The sequence below is a fragment of the Dermacentor andersoni genome, chromosome 1 (assembly GCF_023375885.2).
Source record: "Dermacentor andersoni chromosome 1, qqDerAnde1_hic_scaffold, whole genome shotgun sequence".
Lineage (NCBI taxonomy): Eukaryota > Metazoa > Arthropoda > Arachnida > Ixodida > Ixodidae > Dermacentor > Dermacentor andersoni.
Window position 1 is genome coordinate 198,864,097 of NC_092814.1, and position 27,347 is coordinate 198,891,443.

At 46.9% G+C, this 27,347-nt stretch overlaps 1 protein-coding gene and 1 long non-coding RNA gene across 2 annotated transcripts in view; one reads left to right on the forward strand and one right to left on the reverse strand.

Moving 5' to 3' along the window:
• The window catches only part of Gapvd1 (GTPase activating protein and VPS9 domains 1), a 189,215-nt gene that overhangs the window by 134,923 nt on the left and 26,945 nt on the right, over window positions 1-27,347 (forward strand). Inside the window, exons 15-17 of the mRNA XM_055062940.2 lie at window positions 19,244-19,352; window positions 20,422-20,788; window positions 22,117-22,357. Coding sequence (XP_054918915.2) covers window positions 19,244-19,352; window positions 20,422-20,788; window positions 22,117-22,357 — 717 coding nt within the window. The remainder of the gene's footprint in view (window positions 1-19,243; window positions 19,353-20,421; window positions 20,789-22,116; window positions 22,358-27,347) is intronic.
• LOC140218974 (uncharacterized) lies at window positions 13,643-19,236 on the reverse strand. The gene is made up of 2 exons (XR_011895205.1): window positions 18,239-19,236; window positions 13,643-18,144 (listed from the first exon to the last, which is right to left on the reverse strand). It is a non-coding gene; the product is annotated as an uncharacterized lncRNA (long non-coding RNA).

The window sequence follows — 27,347 nt, forward strand, 5'->3', positions numbered from 1 at the left end:
AGCTTTACGCTTGTCAACTGGTGCCTACAGGACGTCGCCAATAACCAGTTTGTATGTAGAAACTAACGAACCCCCTCTTGCCGACAGAAGAAGCATGCTGACATGCTCATATGTTCTAAAAATCCGTTCCTTGCCAAAACATATATGTTACCCAATAGTTAACAAATGCCCATCTAGAATATTATTTACAAACAAACCCCAGGCTATCAGACCACTCCTTCTCCGTTTTGAAGAGAAATTACAAGAGTTAGATGTAACGGACACACTGCCTAATATTGCCCAGAAACCCAAACCGCTGCCACCATGGTACTGCTTGCCTTCTGTTTCTGACTTCGCATTAACACGATTTCAGAAAAACCTAACGCTGCAGGAACATATATTACAAGAATATTTAGCACTAAAAGAAAAATATGCGGAATATACAGCATTTTATACCGATGGTTCCAAAGCTGCACACTACGTGGGATGTGCTGTGATACAGGATAGCTGGGAAAAAATCGTACGGCTGCCGCAATGTGCATCAATTCTCACTGCAGAGGGTCATGCAATTTCCATGGCAGTGGAAAGAATAATCCATGAAAACATTGAAAACAGCATCATTTATACAGACTCACTAAGCATACTTACAGCCCTTCAGCCTAGGAATGCAGTTCTGCCAATAATCGGTGACATCCTACACAACATAACAGGAGCCATGAGGCGGGGACAAAACATCAAATTTTGTTGGGTGGTAGGAATCTGTGGAAATGAGAAAGCAGACGAGAGTGCAGCTAAAGCTCGAAAGAAGGAAATAAAAAACATAAGAATCCCTTACAGAGATTGCATGAAATTAGTGTGCCATAAACTGAAAGAAAAATGGCAGTCCGCATGGAACAATCAAACGAACAATAAGCTACGCCTTGTTAAACCCATCATAGAAGAGTGGAAGTCATGTTCACACCAAGAACGTTTTATTGAAGTTGTCTTATGTCGCCTCCGCATTGGTCACACACACACTACCCATAACTACTTGCTGACAAAAAAAGACAAGCCAGTTTGTGAGAAATGTGGAGACGAACTTACAGTGACCCACATTTTACTCTCCTGCAGACAACTTGAGACATTAAGAAAAAAATATTTTAAGCCATTTTACAGCGAACGTATTCCTTTTCATCCTTCACTGATTTTAAGTGAAGATGCGCTGGTGGGGACAATTCATGTATTTAGCTTTTTAAAAGAAGCCGGTTTTCTTGAAAAATTGTAAAGCGTGACCTTGTTCTCTTTTACATCCAGTGACACACCTCATCCACCTTCTCATGTCTGAGAACAAGGCTGAGGTGTTTATTTAATTTGTTGGAATCCTCGGGGTCCTCTATCAGAAAAGGACCTTCTGAGGTTACCCAGCTTTTTCCTACATTATACCTTGCGATTGGCGCATGATAGCCTTAGTTGCTTATGCGCCATTAAACTCAACATCATCAACTCAACAACATCATCATCAACTAGTTTTTATGATAGGAAGTCAGGTGATTTTATACATACATAAGTGTGACATAACATGAAAGACATAATAAAATATGCATGTGTCATCAACAAAACAGGCTTACATATGAGCGTATGCAATAGTAAGATGGCCAAATAACTAAGGTAAATAACTAAGTAACTAAAATAACTAAGTTCTTTTTATGATAGTCCCAATGAAGACACATTGACACAGTTTTTCCCAAGGTGAAAATTTCTGCTGCTTCAATTATGTAGGGTTGAGGATTGGGAGAGTTGGTATAGCGTTCTAAAACTGGTACAGCGCAACAGGGAAAGGAAGAACAAGCCGAGCCAGCTAGAAGAAAGAACAGAGCTCTGACTTCCAAGTGGTTTTATTGGCAGATTACACGAGATATATAGCCACAAGAAAGCATCAAGCAATGTCGTCACACTTCCCAAAACATCGCACCGAGAGAAGACTACATCATCTCAAGTCACAGAATGTGCAATTCTGTCGTGCACGGTTAAACTGATCAAGAAATCTTACCTCCTGTGAAGATAGGCACAAAGATGGTGAGCTAACACACATGCTGCCAGCCCTTGCTATGAGATCAGCTTCAATAATCTCCAGCGTAAGTTGTGATCAGTGCTTTTTGAACACTTCACACCGATAAAAATTCGGCTTGCATCCACAATCGCGACAGTGAATTCCTATGTGTCCCTGAATAGCTCGGTGCACATAGTAATCAAATCAGTTTATTATTATTATGTATTACATCGTATGTTAATTACAGCATATAAGATATACAGATGAGAATTCCGAAGTACGGAACTGCAAAAGGACCCTCGTTGAAGATTACATTAAAATAATACAAGGATTAGCAACAGTGCGAACAATAGGATAGATATATCAAGTAAGAAATAACAGTAAGCATAACAGAATAGAAAACATAAAAACGCATGAAAGCAAAAAATGAAGAAATCGAAAAATAAATACTTTATATAGAACACAAATCTAGTACAACTCAACAAGCAAGAACATCAAAAATTTAACAAATAGTCTTTTAATGAATTCTTGAATGAGATTAAAGAAACTTCGGATTTTAGAGACGTGGGTAAATGATACCATAATGTGATCGTGCAGAAGGATGATGATGATTTACTGTAATTAGTTGAAACCTTAGGTAGCAAAAAATTATTGTCAGCACGAAATCTGGTACAGTTGGTATTCACTAAAAGCTCAGAATAAATTAAATTAGTTATTAATAGTTAAGATGCCGTTGCAACGAAGAAGAGCAGAGGTGCTGCCGTCATGAGAACAGTGAAAAATAATCCGAATAGCTCGATTTTGTATGTGCGGAAGAGATGAAAGATAATACTGATAAGTATTTCCCCATGGTACAATGCCATAACTGATATGAGTATGAATGAACGCGAAGTAAAGACAAACCCCCGAATGCAGAGATCTAACTTGGATCGTGCTTGGGCTTGGCGAAGTCAGCCCGAAGCAAGAAGCGGACTTCAAAACGCCCAAGTCGGCTTTCGCGTTTCATAGACGCTCAAGCTGACTTGCTTCGTCAAGTCAAGACTGTGCTTCAATGCAAAAGTAGGTTGCTCGTCTGTGTTCGAGGTTAATAAGAAATTTATTAGCATAAGGCACGTTGTACAGGAAAAAAATATCTATCTTTCCAAATTTCTACCATGGCATAAGTGCTGAAGTATAGTTTGGGTAAATTTTTTCCATCTTGCGACGTCCGCCGCTGCGATGCGCAGCGTTGCTTGGGAAAGCGCCCGTTTAAGTGGTCTTCAAGTTTCGGTGTTTTGGTGCGCTTTTTGAGTTGCAGGTTTCTCCATTTTTTCAAGTCAGTGCTCCACTTTTACTTGACAGTGTATTTGAGTGCAAATTAATTTTATAGTCACATTTATTTCAGTTTTAGCTTATCTTTAACTTAAATGTCTTGTTGCACGTTTGTATAACTAGCCGTAGAGAAGCGAACGAAATGGTTGGTTCATATGGTGGTCTTTCAACAGCTTTTGCTCTCGATTGCCGCAAGGCATTCGTGTGCCATCTGGGGCCGGCAACCTAATGCAAGAGGCTGAGACGAGGCATACAGTTGGTTTCTGAGGGAGCTCATGCGTCCCTTTTCGCCTATAGGCATTCCAACAGGAAAGCGACGGCCCTTGTTCTGGTCGGGCTACGTGACCCTTTGAAGAAGAGGCCAACCTATTCGAACGCGCTAGGTCGGAGTCATAAACAAGAAAAAAACTGCAACATGTGCTGTGAACGAGGAGTACCGAGCGCCGTAGAGTTCCCTGTCCAGACCCATTTGGGTGACAACACCCGATAAAAAACTAAATAAATAAATAAATAAAATGACACATGCAAATGATTTGTCTACTTCGCATGGAATCTTTGTCGAGAACATGGAATCTTTGTCGAGTGTGGCACAGTCATAGACATTGCAAATTGGCAGCGCGTATCGTCTGCTAGGAAAGTGTCGTCCGTTAGGAAAACAAGTTGTGCGGCTCGCGCGATGGCCGCACGCTGCATTTGGTACGAAATTGCTGTCCTATCAACAGGCTTTGACGCTGAAATATCCCACTCGCATACGCTCTCTTCCCAAGAGAATGCACCGCAATGCAAGACGGCCACCCGTTTTACAGAAGACGAAAAGAGCCTGCTGACGGCACTCGTGATCCGAGTACAAGCATGTTGTGGAATGCAAGAAAACTGATGTCGCGTCGTTGACCAAGAAGAATGAGACATGGAAAGAAATAGCAAAACAATATTATTACGATATTATCAGTAGATACCCGAGAGACGAGCCGCCGCGAGAACGACGATGAAGTGGGCCTGGGCCCTTGGCGCGAGAAAATGTCGGCCTGGCGCTCTGGCTCCAGTCCAGTGTAAATAGCTTGTAAATAGCCTCTTCCGTCTGTATCTTTCTACACGTAAGATTCTGGTGGAGGTGAGCGATCGAGAACATGGAATCTTTGTCGAGTGTGGCACAGTCATAGACATTGCAAATTGGCAGCGCGTATCGTCTGCTAGGAAAGTGTCGTCTGTTAGGAAAACAAGTTGTGCGGCTCGCGCGATGGCCGCACGCTGCATTTGGTACGAAATTGCTGTCCTATCAACAGGCTTTGACGCTGAAATATCGCACTCGCATACGCTCTCTTCCCAAGAGAATGCACCGCAATGCAAGACGGCCACCCGTTTTACAGAAGACGAAAAGAGCCTGCTGACGGCACTCGTGATCCGAGTACAAGCATGTTGTGGAATGCAAGAAAACTGATGTCGCGTCGTTGACCAAGAAGAATGAGACATGGAAAGAAATAGCAAAACAATATTATTACGATATTATCAGTAGATACCTGAGAGACGAGCCGCCGCGAGAACGACGACGAAGTGGGCCTGGGCCCTTGGCGCGAGAAAATGTCTGCCTGGCGCTCTGGCTCCAGTCCAGTGTAAATAGCTTGTAAATAGCCTCTTGCGTCTGTATCTTTTTACACGTAAGATTCTGGTGGAGGTGAGCGATCCCCGTCCTCGCCACGGAACTCCGGAGTGGTCGGTACATCGAGCTTGTCACCATGCCTCCCGGTGACGAGACCACCTCTGCAACGGCTTCGGCTTATCCAACTGCTCTCGTCGTCACGGTTGCCCAACATTGCGACCCTGGTGTGTTCTCTGGCCTGGAGGGACAGGACGTTGACGAATGGATCAAGCTATATGAACATGCCAGCGCTAATAACAGGTGGGACCCAACGATCATGCTCGCCAGTGTCATCTTTTATCTCAGCGGCACCCCACGCGTGTGGCACCAGACGCATGACGACGAGATAACCAGTTGGGACAATTTCAAAGAAAAGCTCAGGGAACTGTTCGGCGACCCCATTGGCCGCAAGGTTGCCGCAAGAAAGGCTCTTGCGTCTCGTGTTCAGACATCTACAAAGCCGTACGTTTCATACATCCTCGACGTCTTGGCTCTATGCCGAAAAGCTGACGACGCTATGTCTGAAGCTGATAAAGTGTCACATGTCCTAAAAGGCATCGCTGACGACGCTTTCAATTTGCTTGTTTTCGGCAACGTCTCGACAATCGACGCTATCATTAAAGAATGCCATCGCCTTGAACAGGCTAAGAGCCGCCGTACCACACACCACATCACGCGGCTACCCAACACTGCTGCTACATCGACATGTGAGGGTCGACCACGTCAGGCTACCACCTGTGACGACGTCACCCGTATTGTTCGCCGCAAGCTCGAGAATGATTCAGGCCGTAGTCAGACAGGAATTTGAGAACATGGGTCTGAACTCCGTGTGTACAACGTCTCAACCCAACGTTCCCCAGTTCTCTACCGGCCCTCCTCGTCCCCGACAGTCCTTTTCTGCCATATCTCGCCGCAACCCATCCGAATGGCGTACCCCTGATGACAGGCTGATCTGCTTCCACTGCTGTCGCATCGGCCACGTCACTCGTCACTGCCACAACCGATGGCCACCACCTCCTGGGACATATGCCGCCACTTATTCCCGCACTTTTGGACCTTCTGTTCCCTATGCCACCCGCCATGAACCCACTGTTGCTGATGCCCCTGCTCCGAACCTTCGCTACAGCTGCTCGCCCTCACCTCGACGCCATCAGTCTCGTTCGCCCCAACCCCACCGCTTCTCTTCGCCGCCTATCGCCTCCCAGACCCAGCCGGAAAACTAGGCACTGCAGCTTCTGGAGGTGAAGCTGCGTTGTCGACCCTGCCCTCAAATCCTCTGCTTACGTTACCAACGAACCAAAACCTTCTTGACGTTGACGGCTATCCTGTCACTGCACTCATCGATACAGGCGCACATCTTTCTATTATGAGTGCTGCCTTCCGACGACGACTCAAAAAGCTCCTCACCCCAGCGTCGGCACGCGTCGTCCGCGTTGCGGATGGCGGTACTGTGCCTATCATCGGCATGTGTACGGCACGTGTTAGCATCGCCGGCCGCCACACTCCTGTCCTCTTCACCGTGGTTGCTCATTGCCCCCATGACCTCATTCTCGGTCTCGATTTTCTCTCTGCGCATTCTGCTCTTATTGACTGCTCTGCCAGTACCCTTCGCCTTGAGTTGCCAATTCTCGCAGAACCTTCTCACGCACCCTAGTGCCGCCTACGCCTCACCGGCTTTATTCGCCTGCCGCCAAAATCAATAGCCTATATTGAACTCTTGTCTTCCCCACCAGTCCCTGATGGCAAGTACCTCGTCACTCCTCTGCCCGACATTCCACTACAGTATGGCGTTACCGTGCCTCACAGTATACCTACTATTACTGCGAACCGCACTCGCATACCTATCTTTAACTTTGGATTGGCAAAGCAAATTCTACCGCAAGGTATTTGCCTTGCCAACGTTGATTGTCTCGGCGACCATCATGTGGCAGTGTTATCAACCGATGCTTCTTGCGACCTTAGCAGGCCCATCGTGCCAGCCTCGGCTGCCGATCCCAAGATACAGAAAATGGTTGCGACGGACCTGTCTTCTGTGCAGGCTGAAGACCTTTACCAAGTATTATCGTCCTACAGAGATATTTTCGACTTCGACGATCGCCCTTTAGGCCAGACGCTCGCGGTCAAGCATCGGATTCTTACTGGCGATGCTACTCCTATTCACCGACGACCGTATCGAGTTTCTGCATCGGAACGCCGAGTAATTCAAAGCGAAGTCAAGAAAATGCTAGACAAAAACATCATTGAGCCTTCTTCGAGTCCCTGGGCATCACCTGTAGTGTTGGTTAAGAAGAAGGACGGCACGTGGCGCTTCTGTGTAGACTACCGCCATCTGAACAACATTACTAAGAAGGACGTCTACCCGCTCCCACGTATAGACGATGCCCTTGACTGCCTCCACGGTTCCAGCTATTTCTCTTCTATCGATCTTCGTTCTGGATATTGGAAGATTGTTGTTGACGATATGGACAGAGAAAAAACCGCGTTCATCACACCTGATGGCCTATACCAATTTAAAGTAATGGCGTTTGGATTATGCAACCCCCCTGCCACCTTTGAGCGTATGATGGACTCCTTGCTCCGTGGTTTCAAATGGTCCACATGTCTCTGCTACCTCGACGACGTCATCGTCTTCTCGCCCACGTTCGACACTCGCCTTGAGCGTCTAACAGCTATACTTGATGTATTTCGAAAGGCGAAGCTGCAACTTAACTTGTCCAAATGTCGTTTCGGCCGCCGCCAAATTACTGATCTGGGCCACCTTGTTGATGCTTCCGGAGTACAGCCTGATCCCGACAAAACTCGCGCTGTCCGAGACTTTCCCGTTTCGAAGACAGCTGCAGACGTTCGAAGTTTTGTAGGGCTATGCTCGTACTTTCATCGTTTTATTCAAGATTTCGCGGCAATTGCTAGACCCCTCACTAATCTTTTGAAGAAAGGCGTACAATTCTCGTGGGGTACTGCAGAAGCCACCGCCTTCTCTCGTCTCGTCACTCTTCTCTCCTCACCACCCATTCTCGCCCACTTCGACCCTGATGCCCCTACAGAATTGCGTACAGATGCCAGCGGTCATAGCATAGGTGCCGTCTTAGCCCAGCGTCAGCGTGGCCAGGATCACGTTATTGCTTATGTAAGCCGCCTCCTCACACCATCGGAGCGCAACTATTCCATTACGGAACGAGAATGCCTTGCTGTAGTCTGGGCGGTTGCGAAGTTCCGTCCTTACCTCTACGGTCGCCCTTTTTCTGTAGTCACTGACCATCATGCTCTCTGCTGGCTCTCATCCCTAAAAGATCCTACAGGCCGGCTTGGTCGATGGGCTCTGAGACTACAAGAATTTTCGTATTCTGTGGTCTACAAGTCTGGCCGCCTGCACCAAGACGCTGACAGCCTGTCGCGTTACCCTGTTGACGACCCTGACTCCTCCAATATTACCAGTGCTGCTTGTGTATTCTCTGTGTCGCAGCTGCTTCATTTCACTGACGAGCAACGTCATGACGCCAACATCAGAGGACTCATCGACCGTTTTGAACACTCTCCGGCCGACGCCACTCTACGCCTCTTCGTCCTCCGTGACGGTACTCTGTACCGTCGTAACCTTCATCCGGACGGCTCTGAGTTCCTACTTGTCATACCTAAACACCTCCGCTCAACCGTTCTAGAAGAGCTCCACGATGCACCAACAGCAAAACACCTTGGCGTATCTCGAACCTATGACCGTGTACGTTGCCGTTTTTTCTGGCCGGGCCTTGCCCGTTCCGTACGAGTTACGTCGCCGCTTGTGAACTTTGCCAACGACGCAAGAAGCCTTCCCAGCCCCCGCTGGTTACCTGCAGCCGCTCGACATCCCTGCCGAGCCCTTCCATCGTGTTGGCTTAGACCTTCTCGGCCCATTTCCGGAAACTGCATCAGGAAACAAGTGGGTTGCAGTCCCGGCTGACTACGCGACCTGTTACGCCGTAACCCGCGCTCTTCCGACCAGTTGCGCAACTGACGTTGCGGACTTCCTTCTACATGATATCATTTTGATGCATGGTGCTCCGCGTCAATTGCTAACAGACCGTGGCCGTCCGTTTTTGGCGAAAGTCATTGACGACATCATGCGGGCCTGCTCCATTCAGCATAAATTTACTACCTGCTACCACCCTCAAACGAACGGCCTCACTGAGCGTTTGAACCGCACCCTTACAGACATGCTATCCAAATACGTTTCAGACGACCACCGTGACTGGGACCTGGTTCTACCCTACATTACCTTTGCATACAACTCTTCCCGTCTTGAAACTGCCGGCTTTTCCCCGTTTTACCTCTTGTATGGCCGCGAACCGACGCGACTACTAGACACCGTGCTTCCGTCCACCACAACTTCAACTAGCGCTTATGCCCGTGATGCAATCGCCCGTGCTGACCATGCTCGTCAACTTGCGTGCGTTCGTCTACAAGTCTCTCAAGACAAACAGAAGCGACGCTACGACCTCCGTCACCATGATGTCCATTTTGCGCCCGGCACCCTCGTGTTGCTTTGGTCACCATCGCGTAAAGTTGGCTTTTGTGAGAAACTGCTTTCCTGTTATACCGGCCCATATCGCGTGCTCCGGCAAGTGACCGATGTCACCTATGAAATTGTTCTAGCCACACCCACTACGTCCTCTGGTGTGACAACCAGTGACATTGTCCACGTCACCCGACTCAAGCCCTACAACTCTCCACGTGCCTTGGATATTTAAAAGCACCGTGACGGCGCGTTTACCGCCGGGGGGGTAGTATTACGATATTATCGGTAGATACCCAAGAGACGAGCCGCCGCGAGAACGACGACGAAATGGGCCTGGGCCCTTGGCGCGAGAAAATGTCGGCCTGGCACTCTGGCTCCAGTCTAGTGTAAATAGCTTGTAAATAGCCTCTTCCGTCTGTATCTTTCTACACGTAACAATATAATGCCAAGCACGGGATTACGCGGCGCCTGCAACTGGAAAAATGCCGGAACAACCTGAAGCAGAAGCGGAAAGAGAAAGCTGCGAAAGAAAAGCAAGAGCACCACGAAACTGGAAAGCGCACATGTTCTGCATGACTGGCTCATTTGGGCTACCTTTTGTTATGCTCGTGCACATGTTTTGTATTCGGTGGATGAGTGCGTGACAGTTCGGCATGCTGAGCGTAAATATGCTCGTGAGCGCTAATAACTAGTGATGGCATGTGTAGTCATTGAAGATGAAAAAATAGGCTCGTAATCAATCTTTCCGCGACTGCGGGAAGCGCACCAGCTTCGGGCGCAGGTGCTTCGCGATGAGCAGAGTCGTCTTTCCAACTGCGCAGCACACTGTTGACTGAGGAATGCAGACCAGATCCCTGGTGACTGAAACGTGCCAGCGCCATAAAACATCAGAGCCATCAGCAACTGCAGCATGGGAGGCACACGGGCTGTCCTCCGTTGTCCCCGCTTTCCCGGATAGGCATCACAGCAAGATATTGTTGCATGGCGTTCTTCCTGAATCTGTAGCGACCGAGGAATTATTCGTTGTACAGCTCCATTGGATTCCCTCGCTCACGTAGGGCGGGTTGCGAAATTTTCAGCAAGGGACGCGCCTCTGAAAATGCTGTATCCATGGCATGGAAAGCAAACTCGAAAGCAGCTAACCTTCGTGCAATGTCCGTTCGGGAGGCTTCCATGTTGGAATAATGCACGAAGTCAGTTTCAAGCTATCCTGGGAGCAGACTTGAAACTCGAGCAGACTTCATACCCCGTCAAGTCGTCCACAAGGTTGAGCACGATTTAAGACGTGTGGCGAAGCTGTCTTGAGACTGCCAGAAGTCAACTTTGAACCAAGTTAGATCTCTGAATTCGAGGGAAAGAAGGGCCTGATGAGAAAAATATGAGCGTGCTTTAAGCTATGCAGGAATGTCAAATGCTGCCATCTTTCTAATATGAGCAATATGGTTAACGAACTTAAGGTTAGTGTCGAGGTGAACACCAAGGAAAAATACGCTATCACTGACACAAATGAAATGCGAGTCAATTGTGATGCCTGGTAATGAGGGTAACTTCCATTGAGGTGATTTAAAGACCAGAAATCTAGATTTATTTGTATTAGTAAGTAAATAATTTTCGTGGCAACACTTGGACATGCTACAACGAACAGTATTTAATTTGGTAGTGACAGTGTTAATACATGCATCAGCAAAGAAAATAGTCATATCGTCGGCATATAAAATGCAGTAAGCCATGTTTATACCGTCAGGAAGATCATTGATGTAAAGTAAAAAAAGTAATGGACCAAGTAATGAGCCTTGAGGCGCCCCTTGGTTAATTGTTTTAGTAGTGGAGAAAGAGCGTGAAATGTATACTGTGTGCTTTCTGTTCAGCAGGTAACTTTTTGAGAACTTGAGGGCTGGACCTGAATTACCGTATGCTTAGAGTTTGTTGGACAAGACAAGATGATTAATGGTGTCAAATGCTTTTGTGAAGTCCAAGAAACCGAGCCAACCACGCATCTTGAATCAATAGAGCGTTTGATATAGTCAGGGAAAGCAGGGCAAGGTTAGTGGAACTTCCAGCTCTAAAGCCAAATTGGCATAGCTTCAGTAAATTAAATTTTTGCAGGTATTTGTTAAGGCGAATTATAAAGTAATTTTTCGATAACTTTACTAAAGGAAGAGAGAATGCAGATGGGATGGTAGCTATAAACCGATGGTCTAGTGCCCTTTTTATGTATCGGAAGAACTTTAGCTACTTTTAGAGAATGAGGGAAAATGCCCTCTTTGAACGTAAGATTTATAATTACAGAAGGTGGTTCACAAATGATATCGACTACAAGTTTTAAGTGCCGTGATAAAATTTTATTTATACTGGGGCTGGTCTCTTTAAGATTTTTAATTGCTGTCAACACATCAACCGGGGTCATGGGAAAAAGAAAAAAAAGAGTGGTTAGAACGATTTACGTTACAATGTGAAGTGCTGTGTCTTTGTCTGAATATTTCAAAAAAGTCGCCACTAAAAGCGTCGGCAACACTGGCAGGGCTGTCAAGTGTAATGCCATTATATATTACTTTCTGCAAAGATGAACCCTGTGGTGATCGATTTAAGAAATCGTTTAAGAGCTGCCATTGTCTCTTAGAACTGTTTGAGATATTAGATAATTGATTTTCATATTTTTTTCTTAGCATTTCTTAGCAAACATGAAAGAGTAAGACAGCACGAACGCCGGACTTCAACGGAATTTTATTCATGGCAAACAGGGCTTTGTGTACACAGGGGGAGGGAGGGGGGGGGGGGGGCTGCTAGTGCGCAGGACCACCCAAAAATATTTCCTTGGTCTAGGCAACAGTCATCAGAAGTGTCAAACCAAAAGAAGAAAGGAATAAAAGCTAAAAGTGAAAAAAAGATGAAAAAACCTTTCTCTCTCTTTTTTACATCACTCAGTACAATCTTGCTCATCTCCCGCCCTACCTAGCTGATTCGACGCACCCGTTTGCCCTGAGATAATCAACTTCTTTTTTCCCGAGCACAACAGAAGGAGCACTGACACAGTAATCGGTTTCATCGGAGATACAAAATGCTTCAAAAATTTCCCGGTTTTTCTGATTGCTATATTTGCAACACACGTGTTCGTTCGAAAAATGCCTTGCATGCTGGCTTGTGCGAGCAACGGCGAATGTGGTCGGCTAAATGACCAGCGCCACTTAGTGAAGTAGCATTCCTGCGATGCTCTAGCATGCGTTCATTCAGACAGCACCCGGTTTGGCCAATATATAGCATTTCCCACAGGCGAGGGGAATACTATACACAACACCGACGTCACATTCAACGAGGGATTTGGTGTGCTTTATTTTGCAGGCTGGCTTCTTCTGGGATTCGTTTACTAGGCGACACATTCGTCCCAGCTTTTCCAGTGCTGAAAACACAACACGCACCCCGCACCTGTCGCCAACCTTCTTGAGGCGGTGAGAAACCTGGTGCCAATAGGGCACTACGACAGGGCGCTTTAGCGGGCGTGCGTCTTTTTTCTGCCTGCGCCTCCCACCAACCTTTACCTCGCGAATCTGGCTCTCTACCACCGAGGCCACGATTTCTCCGTGGAACCCAGCCTTCTCCAGATGCCTTAGCTGGGCATCGACGCTGTCACGAACTTGATGTTCGCATGACTTCTCTAGAGCAGAGCGGATGCAGTTTTTTGCTATAGCTCTTTTTACAAGCTTGGAGTGGGCCGATTGATAATTGAGAATTTGTTTTTTCGACCGTGGCTTGTACTGCCAGCACATGCACGCTCCATGAAAAATAAGACACAAGTCGAGGTACTGGATGCAACCATCTTGTGGCAGTTCGTGCGTGAACTTCATTCCAAAGGTGTTACTAGCAAAAATATCGAGAATGTTGCTTATACTATTGCCTCTATCCTGAGCATCAGTCGTATTCATTACCACGAGGTAATCGTCGACATATCTAAAAACAGGTGTGTTGCGCAAATATAGCAATCAGAAAAACCGGGAAATTTTTAAAGCATTTTGTATCTCCAATGAAAACGATTACTGTGTCAGTGCTCCTTCTGTTGTACTTGGTAAAAAAGAACTTGATTATCTCAGGGCAAACGGGTGTGTCAAATCAGCTAGGTAGGGCGGGAGATGAGCAAGATTGTACTGAGTGATGTAAAAAAGAGAGGGAAAGGTTTTTTCACCTCTTTTTCACTTCTAGCTTTTATTCCTTTCTTCTTTTGGTTTGACACTTCTGATGACTGTTGCCTAGACCAAGGAAATATTTTTGGGTGGTCCTGCGCACTAGCAGCCCCCCCCCCCCCCTCCCTCCCCCTGTGTACATAAAGCCCTGTTTTCCATGAATAAAATTCAGTTGAAGTCCGGCGTTCGTGTTGTCTTTCTCTTCTCATCCGTGTTCAATTGTGCACTGGAACGATGTTTCATAATGCTAATCACAGCCAACTTGTAGAATAGACAGTGGTGCATGGATGGAGTGGATTTACCGCCTTACAGAGCCTGCATAGCTTATCTGGCGTGGAAAACACTACTTCCACGCTATCCTCTCGGCCAATCTTTTTTAATCTGTGGGAGATGTTATACAAATATGGTATGACTACCAGTCTCTTTCGTTCATTATTTCTTAGCTGGGCATCTGTGTTACTGTCCTTCTTTATCTGCTTTAATAGCTTTTCAGCTGTAGCTGACAGTAGTGTAACCAGGTACTCCGCACACAAAAGCCGATTAACTTGACCTGCAAAACTGCGATGCATGGCATAATGGCAGGATTTTCCAAAGGCATTAATGAGACAAAGATTATTGATGCTTCGCTTGACCAGCTTAGAATAGGCCTAGTCAAATGATAGAAGAGGTTTCACACTTCTTGGTTCGTATATCCAGCGCGCATGGTCACGTGAAAGAATTAAACTGATGTCTAAAAATCGTAAGCTGTTGTCATTTGGCATCTCATGAGTTAACACAAGCGGATGAAAGCAATCGTTATAAGTTTTCATGATTTCGTCTGATGTCTGCTAAAAATTGGCGTTGCTGCAATCTACAAGGACCAAAAAATCATCTACAAAACCATACTTTGACGACACTTCATTTATCTAGCATGCTCAATAGTAGCCGGTCATGATGAGCAAGGTAGATGTCACTTAGGACAAGGGCCAGGCATGACCCAATGCACACCCCACTGTTTTGAATGTAGTTCTGGTCATTAAAAGACACAAAGGTCGATTTTAGGTAAAACGACAGAAGTTAGATGAGGCTGCTGTTATGAATACCAGTGCGATCCTGGAAAGCTGTAGCACCAAAGGAATCGATGGCGTCATCAACACGCTGCAACAACTTGTGCTGTAAAGAGTAACATAAATCTTGTATGTTGACTGAACAAGCTTGTAAGCCCTTGTTATTCTCTTTAAGGAAGTTTGTCAAAGCATCTGATTTCCTTATTTTTATTCCTTATTCCTTGTTAGTTTTATCGACCATATAAACTTGGAAACATTCACTTACTAAGTGAATTAACAAGTATGGTGCCAGCACACGCAAGCAAACATGAGCTTATTACACTCAATGAACGCGGACACTTGCTGTAACATGGCTGGTGTAAGCAAGTGCGTCAGCAGCAGCGAGCGACGTGATCTTCGTGCTGTCTATCGCTTCAATGCAAACTGAGTGGTGAGAACGCAGCATGCACAAAGGTATGAGCCGTATGCAGATCACTTTCAAGATACAGCACTTGCGACCACACGAAGTACGCAGTTGCTAGCAGAGTACAAGCCTCCCCCATCCCTTCCCTCCTGTGCTGCCTTCCCACTTTCCTCCCATTTGCGCATGAGGTTGAGGCGCAACCGTCAGTTCCCCTAGTGACTGGTCTTGAAATACGCAGTTGCTGCGTGAGCACAATGCCGCCGCCCCCCTCTCTTCCTCCCTACCATCCCCCCACGGGCTTTCGCATCATGGAATGCGGTGCGTTTGCTCTCTGCTTTCCGTCTTTGCGCGCGCCAGATCTAGCTGCAGTCGGCGGGGCTCCCTTCGCGTGCTTTCACTAGCACATAAGGCATGTGGCGACGATGTATCGCCCTTCGACTTCATAAGGAACATCACGGCAACGCTAACGGCAAAAATGTGCTTGGGGTGTCCATATAATTGCCATTGCAATAATAAGTAAAGTAATAAATGTTAGGTCTATAAAATTAAATATTTGTTGCTTGTTCACAATGGAGAAAAGAAAATCACTAGCATAACACAAGCCTATGAACATTGAGTGGGCGCTGTTCATGGGAAGCCCTCGGTTATCTTTTTCTTGGCCGCATTGTGTTGGCACATCTGGTGTGTAATTTAATGATAGTTTCTGAGAAGCCTGTATGGGCTTCCTTTGTAGCTTCATGCTACAGTCAGTTGGATGACAATTTGTCCCGGTCATGAATTTTGCTCGCTTCGCAGGCTTCCACAGAACTGATCTGCCATAACCTAATGGTGTTCTGCAGAGTCAAATAAGGAACACCTTTTCTTCATATGCGTGTATTTAACTCATATTGACCTTTACTAAGCTGCTACAAAACACGTGTTTACTGCTCCAAAACGGACAATTCATGCTCCAAACATGCTCCGAAGTGCAAAATTTGCTGCTTCCAGAGCTGCTCCAAAGCTTCCTTGGTTGCTTCCATCCCTGTAGTTAGGATCAAACAACTCAGGCCAGACCGAAAGGTCTCCAGTACCTCAGCTACATTTTAAGTTTTAAAACCAGTTTAAAGTTTGCGCCTTGTGTCTGTCGTTTCCCAGTCCTCAGTTCAAGTGGTGCACAAATAACATTTATAATGAATTTTTACCAACTAGCCCAAACTAGTACCTTTCGTTATATCCATTGACAGGCCAAATTTACTTCGTTACAACAAGGTTTTAAATACATGGATCTCTACAGTCTAATCTCGATATAACAAATCACGTGAGACCACCGAAAATCGTTCGTTCTTTTGAAATATCATTCTAATGAAAAACTTGCGGTTATAAGCCAGTGGACAAACCTGGGAATGAAAATGATGTACCTAGGCAGTAGACGCGTGTGCAGACAAGCGTACTCTCAAATAAATATGCTTCACTCGCTTCAAAGCTGCTTTATTTGAAGAAATCAGTGATTTTCTTCTGGCACTTGCAGAACGCATGATCGATTAGGAATGCGTCTACATCTTCCACGTTGCGCAATACCTCATCGGGTACGTCATTGCACCGAGCGATGAAAGTGCGGGCTTTGTTCGTGTGCACTTAAACATCAATGTTCGACACGATCTCATCTTCTGTGTTCGGTGACCCACACTCGTCTTCCTTCAGGTCGTCATCGTCACTGGAGACATCACGAACGCAGTTAACAATCTCTTTGGTTGTCAGGCCCGCTGCCTTTAGTGCTGCGCTGTCGCTCTCCACTAAGCTGTAGGAGGAGGAGACGGCGCGTAGTAGTTCCGCAACCTCGGTCTACAGGTCTCCTGGGTTGTTGTCGGTTTCCTCCAGGTCATCTTCAAGCTGCACAGGCGCTTTGACAAGCCCTGCTTTTCGCCAACAGTTGCTAATGGTGGACACCTTCAAGTTCCACCAAGCTCCTGTGAGCATTTCCGCTGCCTGACTAATATTGATTGCAGTCAGCTGCTTTAGGTGGAGGTTGATAATCAACTGCTGCACAAGGCGCTTACAAAATTCTGCTTTCACGCTCTTTATAATGCCCTGGTCTAGGGGTTGCAGCAAGGACATGTTGTTTGGCGGCATAAGCTCCAAGCGAACGTGCGTCTAGCGAACATTCACAATGTGAGCAGAGCAGTTGTCGACAACCTGTAGAATTCTTCGGTCATCCCTTTTCATTTGGTCGTCGAGTTTGATGAGCGACTCGGAAAAGAGTTCTCTGGTCATTCAGACTCGTTTGTTGGCATGGTAGTCGTATAGTACCGACATGACATTTTTCATGCAGCGAGGCTTCGCGTACTTGCCAATGACGAGCGGTTTAATTTTCTTCGTGCCTGTTGCATTGCAGCACAGAGTAGGACTGTCACGCGAAGATGCGACTTCTTCCCTCCTTTGCACTGCTGCCCTTTGAAGTGCATCGTCCAGTCTGGCAGGAGCTGATAAAGACATGCAGTCTCATCCGCGTTGAAAATATCGTCTTCATGGTACAATTCAGCCACCTCTAGAAAACGATCATTGCATCAGGAATCCGTGCCTTCTCTGTCAGCAGCCTTTTCCTCGCCCGAGACTACCTGCCAAGTTATTCCGTTCCTTTGGTGGAAACAAAAAAGCCAACTCGCACTGGCGTCGAACCCAGTTATTTCAAGTGCATTGGCAAAGTCGCGGGCTTTTTCTTGGAGCATTGGGCCAAACACGGGAACATTTTGCAGTCTGGCATCTTTGAGCCACGTGACAACAGCTTGGTCCACATTTTGAAAGTTTCCCACTTGCAGCCATTTCGTCATAAGAGCGAGTTGCAATTCTCGGTGAAGCTTGACAATCTTGTCTTGGTCTTTCAAAATGGTTGTGACAGTCGATGGTGCAATGCCATGCTGTCTGCACAAGTCGATTTGCTTTTATGCGTTGCATATTGCAATCACTCAGTTCAGCCCTTGGGCGCGGCCGGGCAGCCACCATTGACCTTTAGCGCAACCACGTGACGTGACGTCACGACAGCCGGAGGAAAAGCTGGGCCCCAACTCGCGCGGTCGCGCGCGGCCGCAGCCACCACCTGACTCCCGCTCCTCCCGCTAGGGGCACTGCGCCGGCGCGTGACGTCACGGAGGAAAAGCTGGGCCCCAACTCGCACGGTCGCGCGCGGCCACCTGACTCCCGCTCCTCCCAACTCCCAAATATGCAACGCATTCTTGGCTTAACCAAGCTAAGCCTGGCCATTTTTTTCCTGCGTCGATTTCCTGCAATACGTCCAATTTGTCCTGCAGCAAAAACTGCTTTCACTTCTTCTTGGCGCTGTCGCTAGCTGCATTCATCATTGGATCTCACGCGAACATTGTCAAACCTTTGTTGTGAAGTTCTTGGTGAAGTTTGTGGTGAAGCAGTTGGCACTTGACATGCTGATGATGATAGCTACTGCACTTGCGGTTTCTGTTTCACACGAGAGTTCTAGTGCCGTTACTTTTAGCTGAATTGGTAATACTGATGCTCCTCGGTTATAAAGAGGAAAATAAACTATGTGTGTTATTCTTAAATATGCACTGCATTGAAATTCGTAGTTCTGAAATACTTTTACATTGAAAATCTACGCAATCTATCGGGGATTTCTAAAATATTCTTAAATTTGAGAAATTCATTAATTTGGGGTTCATAGTAACGAGATTTGACTGCATAAAGATTTCAAGGGGAATTTGATTTACTTCGTTATATCCTGTTTCATTATGACGAAGTTCAAGTGTATTTGCTGTCATTGTTAAGTACAGTTTCATGCAACATCTCCTTAGAAGCTCCAGGATTTATACTTTGTTACCTGTTGGCCAAAACCATTTCATCTTTATATTTTTTTCTCCTTTATGATGTAGTGGCTCAGTGGCTATGGCTTTGCACTGCTGAGCATGAGGTCACGGGTTCAATTCCTAGCTGTAGCGATCCCATTCCGACACAGGTGGAACGCGAAAATGCCCATGTGCCATGGTTTGAGTGCACATTAAAGAAACCTAGATGGTCCAAATTACTCTTGAGCCCTCCACTATGGCGCATCCCTCATAACACACTGTTCAGTTTTGAGATGTCAAACAATTTATAAGTTCCTTTAGGCCAAGAATGTATGATACAATCTGCTAATTCATTTTATTTTCCATCTCTTTTTTTTGCAGCTATCCCAGTTTAGATTTAGCTTCAAGCCCAAGCAGCGAAAGTCGAATGAAGTTACGCAGAATGGTCCAGACACACCACGCTCTGTTGTTGTTCCCGACTTGGGTCCAGGTGCGTCCAGTATGATAATTTATCTTGCTGATCAGTTTACTGGAAACTTGGCTTTATTGAATGTGATCCGTAGTACTTTGAAATATGTAGAGGTTCTTTTTTCTTTTGCTATAATTGAAATAAATATCCCAACCGGAATTTTTGACTTCACAGTGCTGTACTGGTTTAAGCAATAAGCACTCTTGCTCGTGTAGGTCGCACCCACAGGTCATTACATCTAAATTTGTTCATACTGACCACTTTTGTTACTATATTCGGTGCTTCTCTTAATGTGTACGAATAGTTCAAGGATCACAGCCAAAAGGACCCACTCAAAGTGCTATACTGACACATTACATAAGCTTCAACTTTATTTGACATTTAGTACCTGGCTGCACATCAATACAGAGCAGAGTTGGCACTGAAGGCTGTGCACTTTTCCTTCTATGCTATCCAATTTTCAGCTGTTTGTCTAACTTCTGCCGATTAGTGCCCACACCTACTTCAGGGCTTGTGTAGGTGCACATAGCGATGGCTTCTTTATTATTTTTGTAGCAACTGGTGCTTTTCTTGTGTGTTCTCTGAGTGAGTTCATGCCACACTTTTGACAGAGCAAGCAGGCAGATCTAGCTAATATTTTTTTTTCTTGTTTATATTTTACTGAATCGCCCGCAGCAGAAACTGCCCCGCTCCTCTCTCAACAAAATGTTAATAATGGGCTCGTATTTCCTGTGACCTAAAGTTTTGGCATCAGCTCATCAGCTCATCAGCTGTTCACAAAACCAAGGACAGTACATAGTGCCGCAGTGTCGCTGATTAGGCTCAAGCAGGCGCACTATCATGAGGCTTTCCTCTTTTGTCTTGCAGTCATGTATTCACGCCTCCATTGTTGTTCCAGACTCTGTTGGAAGGCTTCTTTTTTAACTGGCATGCATGACTAGTTACCAGCAAAGTAATGACAAAAAACACACATGAGTTTCACTTGCAACTAGAAAAGATGGGGCAATCTGTTCTTGTTTTTTGACAGTGTGGGAGTGTTATGCCAGTGATTGTTTATCTGACCAAGACCTAAGTGCCTATTTCCTTGCAGATGCAGCTGACATTCTGGAAAAGTACCGAAGTGCAGGCCCAGTAGGGGCCATTGTAGGCACCATAGGAGCAGCAGGCAGCAATGGAGCATCCCCCAGCACACCCTTGGAGCCCCTGCAGCCGCAGCCACCACCATCATCACAGGGAGGAAGCGAGGAGGCTTTGCTGGAGGATGCTCAGAAGAAACTGCGCCTGGTGCTGGCACTAGCTGATCTTCCACAGGGGGGCCCACAGGAGCCTGCGGCACTGCTGCAGGGCCTGCTGGCCCAGGCCACACTGCTGCACAACAAGACGCTGGCCTCACACGTGCATGAGGCTCTTCGCTGCTTGCGCCTCTTGGATGAGTTGCAGTGTTTGCGTGTGCTCAGGTGAGCAGGCCTTTAACCCTTTCGCTGTCGGACCTTTCTGGCCGTGACGCACCCCCAGTGTCGGCTTGGTTTCAGGGAACGAGCATAACAGGGAATGAACATAGCAATTTATTTTTGATTATGATTGGTATACAAATAAGATAGTCAATGCAATATGCACATTTCAGTGTTCTGCAGCTGTTGTTAGTAAACATCATCATCATCATCCTGACTATAAGATCCTTTCAACATCCGAATCTGACGATGCGGAACCCTCTTCCTCGCATGCGATTCTGTCTGAGTCCGAATCCGAGCTCGGCTCGTATTCTGAATCAGAATTCAGCCACCGCTCCAATGAGCAGACGAAGGTACCGCGCGCCGAGCCATCCGAAAGTAACCGTGCGCAGGGAGGATGCGCTTTCAGTCGCCCGCACGACGGAGAGAAATGGGACGTTGCGTGATCAAGAAGACAGAGGGAGATGGAAAAAGGCTAAACAAAGTTCGAAGGGCTTTACGCTTACTGCTGCAAGTCGGAAGCGAGGGTGCGGCGAGAGAGCGAAAGCAGCAATCGAGTCACTCTTTTCGGAGAGGCAACGGCACGTGCGCCTGAACATGACGCGCCATAGCAGACACACCAACAGAAGAAAAATAAAAGCCTTCAAGCCAGCGGAGACGGCAGAACAACCCTTGAACCCATAACCACACGCGCGCGACGCATGATCCAGCGAACGCGGAGCCACCGCGCCACTCAGCAAAGAGAAAGTGGGGAGTGGCAGTCGCACCGTACTCTTCAATACATGGACTAACACAGCTCGGGGCGGATATACGAACTTGTAGAAAGAGTCAACAGATGACGAGGTCAATCTAGGAGCGCCAGCTTTGCGCTCAGACGCGAAGTTTTGAACACACGATAGAGAACGTACCGGTACGTCAGTGACACTGTGGGGGGGAAGCGCGATGACGTACCGGTACGTTCATGACAGCGAAAGGGTTAAGTCTGCGCCGGCTAGTGCAGTGGCTTAGAGGCTGCAGTGTTTTGCTGATGAGTGCAAGGCTGGGGTCTCAACTTGCTGCCACAGCATCCCTATTTCAGGAGGCAAGAGGTAAAATCTGTGGGTGCCAAGAGATTGGCACAGATTAAAAAATTTCGTAACGTCCAAATTAATTTGTAGGCCTACCCACGCCCGCTCCACTAAGACGTCTCTTGTTTCCTTAGTGTAGCTTCGAGATGTAAAGTAACTAACTGTCATGCAACTGCTTGCACATACTTTTTTAGTGAAATGATGCGTCTGCTGGCTTAATATTTAGTTTTCTTCTTGGCCCTTGTGCTTCCTATTTCTGCCTTGCAGGGCTCTCGAAGATGAGCACCGGCGGCGAGCTCCATACATAGCATACCTAGTGCGCTGCCGCCAGGGATTGCTGGCACTGCAGGCACAGCTGGAAACACGCCTGCGCCGCACTCAGCGTGACCGTGATGTTTGCCAGACACACCTTGCCACACTGTGTGTTCGGCACTTTCTTGATCCCCGTGAGCCACGCCTCCAGGCCTTTTCACGCTCTTTCCAAGGACTCACTGCTGCTGATGAAAAGGTGAGGAACCTTGCCTCACTCCCCTCTCCTGATTACTGGACGTTGAAGCACATGGAATTCTTATGTGTCAGTGCATGGCCACAGAACGTGACATTGTGTTTGAAACTGTGGTAGGTCCTAAGTCCAGTTGTTGGCCATATCACTTGTATTCAACTGGAGGCAGAATGCAAAGCACCTACTCTCTGAAATTTTGGTGTGCATTAAGAAACCTGGTTGGCGGCATCTTCTTTGGCTGTGGAAGGTGGTTTGTTGAAAACCCACTGCCAGACGCCCACCAGACTGCAAATTGGGTACAAGTGGCTCTCGGCTAGGCGCCCGGCTTTCTTCAGGTGTGATCGCATGGTGGAAGGTCCACTGTCCCTTCTATGGGTTTAGTTACAAAGGTGGTATCAGTACAGTTGAACCTCGATATATCGAAAAGTGTGGTGATCGCGAAATAGATCGATATAGCCAGAATTCAGTATATAAAATAAGTAAGAAATGCACTGCAAATCACTCAATGAACCAAGGGCACGATCAGGGTCGTTGTTCGGAGCGCGCATTCGGTTGTGTCATGTGCAATTGGCCTAGGTCATGCCGACTTCGTCGGCCGGGAGAGCATGGTCAATTGCGCCGCACACAATTAGCCTACGCCACGCCGACTTCGTCCACCATGCGAAGTCTGCGCGGCCTAGGCCAGTCATGCGCGGTGCAACTGGAATGCGTGCCCCGAACAACTATCCCCGATCGCATCCCAATCGTGGCACAGTAAATACTCACTTGAAGCTTCACACAAAGTATTTATGTATTTATTTGGCGTAAAGTACTGCAGCAGTGTAGCCCGCTTCTTATTGGTAGCTGCATGCTTAAACCCAGAGTCCTCAACATAGTCTAAACAATCCACAAACAATAGGCCGGTGCCCTCTATTGCGCCACAGTACCGGCATAGAAGGGCCAAAGCAACTACAGCCTTGGTTGAAGTCAGGAGCGGGGCAACATCCGTGCTTGGGGTATCAGCCTTGGCAGCGTCTTCATGTGGCTGATACTTCTGCTGATGTCTCCACGTCCGTCAATTGAAGTATTTTTAATCACTGTCAATAGCAAAGCATTAAGTTGGATAGAGAAATGTGTGGAATATAACCAACCCTTATATATAGCTTTCATTGATTACGAGAAAGCGTTTGATTCAGTCGAAACCTCAGCAGTCATGGAGGCATTACGGAATCAGGGTGTAGAAGAGCTGTATGTAAAAATACTGAATGATATCTGTAGTGGCTCCACAGCCACCGTAGTCCTCCATAAAGAAAGCAACAAAGTCCCAATAAAGAAAGGCATCAGGCAGGGAGATACGATCTCTCCAATGCTATTCACAACGTGTTTACAGGAGGTCTTCAGAGGCCTGGATTGGGAAGAATTGGGGATAAGAGTTAATGGAGAATACCTTAGCTAACTTGTGATTCGCTGATGATATTGCCTTGCTTAGTAACTCAGGGGGCCAATTGCAATGCATGCTCACTGACCTGGAGAGGCAAAGCAGAAGGGTGGGTCTAAAAATTAATATGCAGAAAACTAAAGTAATGTTTAACAGTCTCGGAAGAGAACAGCAGTTTACGATAGGTACCGAGGCACTGGAAATAGTAAGGGAATACATCTACTTAGAGCAGGTAGTGACCGCGGATCCGGATCATGAGACTGAAATAATTAGAAGAATAAGAATGGGCTGGGGTGCATTTGGCAGGCATTCTCAGATCATGAACAGCAGGTTGCCATTATCCCTCAAGAGAAAAGTGTATAACAGCTGTGTCTTACCAGTACTCACGTACGGGGCAGAAACCTGGAGGTTTACGAAAAGGGTTCTACTTAAATTGAGGACGACGCAACGAGCTATGGAAAGAAGAATGATGGGTGTAACGTCAAGGGATAAGAAAAGAGCAGATTGGGTGAGGGAACAAACGTGAGTTAGTGACATCTTAGTTGAAATCAAGAAAAAGAAATGGGCATGGACAGGACATGTAATGAGGAGGGAAGATAACCGATGGTCATTAAGGGTTATGGACTAGATTCCAAGGGAAGGGAAGCATAACGGGGCGGCAGAAAGTTAGGTGGGGGGATGAGATTAAGAAGTTTGCAAGGACAACATGGCCACAATTAGCATATGACCGGGGTAGTTGGGGAAGTATGGGAGAGGCCTTTGCCCTTCAGTGGGCGTAACCAGGCTGATGATGATAATGAAGTGGTGTCTTAATAATAAGTAAGGCACGGCAGGTGCAGAGCATGGCACCGAGGAGGAGTCAGTGGGGCAAATGCAATGCGTCGTTGATGTTGTCGAACTAGCCAAGCCGCTGCATGCGTCCGCCGCTACGTTCAAATAGCACCCACGGCGGTATCTATGTGTGCAGCTATAGTGCGCAGCAGTCGGAAACACCCATTGCGCCACCGCTATCTTCGAGGGTGTTGTGAGAAAGCTCACCGCCAGTCAACAGAGTGCATGTGGTCTGGGGTGACGTAGTTCAATATATCCATTTTACGTTTGAGCCCATTCGAAATAAAAAATAAAAAATGCATGCGATTTTCCAGGTGACAGAAAGTGTTCGATATACACAATAATTCGATATATCCGTGTTCAATATATCGAGATTTGACTCTGTGCGTGTGGCTGAGATGGCGCTTCTGCACCAGCACACACCGAGCCAAGCTGCTGTGAATTTAAACAAAAAGCCAGTCCAAGTGCTCACTGAAGCCTTGGGCTCCTCCACATGTCGGCTGATGGAAAGCATCACTCGCTCAAAAAAGGAGGAGGTTTGGGCCGCTCTCATGGCAGCCATTTCCCGTGTGGCGTCCCAATGCACCTATTAAGGTGGGGATGCCCTCAGGTTGGGGACAAACATCCTTTTCTGAGTGTTGAGGTCCCTAATCGCTGAGCACCTACCCAGAAGCGTGCTTTTTCCTGGTAGGTACCTGGTGGCAGCACTAATCTGCCTCCCACAGCCGCAGCGAATGCTCTTAAGCAAGGCCGTCTGTGGTTGGACAAGGGGTCCCAGAGACCATGCACATGATCCCTATAGGCCCTCTTTCAAGACATGATCGCCGACAAGTCGCCGAGCACCAGACCAGGGACAACTTTACACATTAGAGAGTTTTAGAATAGGGGCCCCAATATTTTGGGGCCCCAAAGAGCTTTGCGGGTGTTAGCGTTGGGGCAAGCAGGAGTGAAGAGTTTTAGAATAGGGCTTTGCGTTTGCAAATAGCGTCTTGCGCTGACAGCGCCACTACGGCGTCTAGGAAAAACGATTAAAAATAATTAAATAAAATATACCATCTTATGATATGAATAGTAATTTTGACTTGCATGTATTCGCGTTTAATTACAATTTAGAGGTTATTCTTCAAGCAGCAAACAATTAGTTGTGCTTAGTTTGGAGCAACAAAACTAACTTTACGTGCCTTCACCAGCCAAGCATAGCTGTGTTAGGCCTACGAGCCATAAAATCCACACTCGAATTCGGAATCAGCGGCGTCTAATGAATCAATCTTCATAACACACGCTAGTTGAGAGAAAGCGATAACTGCAGTCACTACTCCTAGCTTGCGAACTTCACGCATTACCGCGAATCGAACCCAGTTTGGTGCTAGGTTAGAGCCGTCGCTTCGATGGGTGCCGCCATGTTTGTTGACGCAAAGCTTTTGGGAACGCTATTTGAGCTCCCGCTAAATCGGTGAAATAGCGTTCCCAACGCAAAACCCAAACGCAGTTTGCGTATCGCGCATGCGCAGTGGCTTCGACGCTATTTCTTTGGGGCCCCAAAGCGTTTGGGGCCCCTATTCTAAAACTCTCTATTATAAAAACAATGGGTTTCTGGCGGAACCAGGATTTGAACCCAGTACCTCCTGCATTCGAGGCAGATGCTCTACCACTAGGCCCTTGCTGCGGTGGCCATCGCAGCAGTAGTGAAATGGTGAAGCGTCTGCCTCATATGCAGGAGGCACTAGGTTCAAAACCTGGAGCTGCCGGAAACACTCCATTTTTTTCTAATAGGTAGAGATTTAACATGACCTGGCGCTTGATTGTTTATATGGGTTCTCTACTCAAAAGGGGGACCTGTAGAAATTTGCGGTGGTATACAGCTGCCCCTTCTCCCACCACAACCTTGGTGAAATAGTTGAGCATCTGCCACTGCTGTGATAGGTGGGAGGCAGACAAGTTCTGCTACTGGGCACCTACCGGTAAAATAGGCACAAGCGCACTCCTGGCCAGGTGCACAGCAAGTATGGGAGTTCCAAACACTTGGAAGGACACCCACCTGTCGGAAAGTTGGTGGCATGGGACCACCAGATTCCTTTTTAAAGAGTCCTGCTGTGCTGTTTGTCTTGGTTTTTGCACAGCAAGCGTAGCATTCTGAACAAACCTTTACCAAGCAACGCACTCCTGGAAATCTGGATACCTGGCCGGGGGGCTACTTGTACTCATCTTATAAACCGATGGGTGTCCGGCGGTGGGGATCGAACCACACATCCCTTGCAGCCGAGGCGGGCGTTGCACCCACTGAGCCATAGCTGTGGTGGTTAGAATCCTGCAGTTGTGGCAACTCTACATTGTCTTTCATAGCCCAGGTTTAGCGTTAAGCAGGGGTGCAACAGCTGTGCCAAAAGTGTTAAATTTGTTGAAATTTCACCACGCTGCATCAAAATGAACCGACTAGCTGCAAAAGTTCTCAGTTGTACTAGTTTTAGCTGAAAATAAAACCCATGTTGGCAACCTGCAGTTTTGCCATCATCATCAGTGATATGTCATATGTTGCCAATTCAATCCAGTCACGCAGCTGCAGCAATAGAATGGCAGGGGTGTGCTTGTGCTTGGTAATGGAAAGGTCAGTCTTGAAGCAGAAAAGAGAGCTTTAGAGGACCAAGTGGTGGCCAGCAAAGCATTGTTTATCGGTACTGAGGAACTTGTCAATGCAGGTGTGAAGCAAAAAGATGAACAAGAAAGAAAGTGGCTATGTGTTCTTAATGA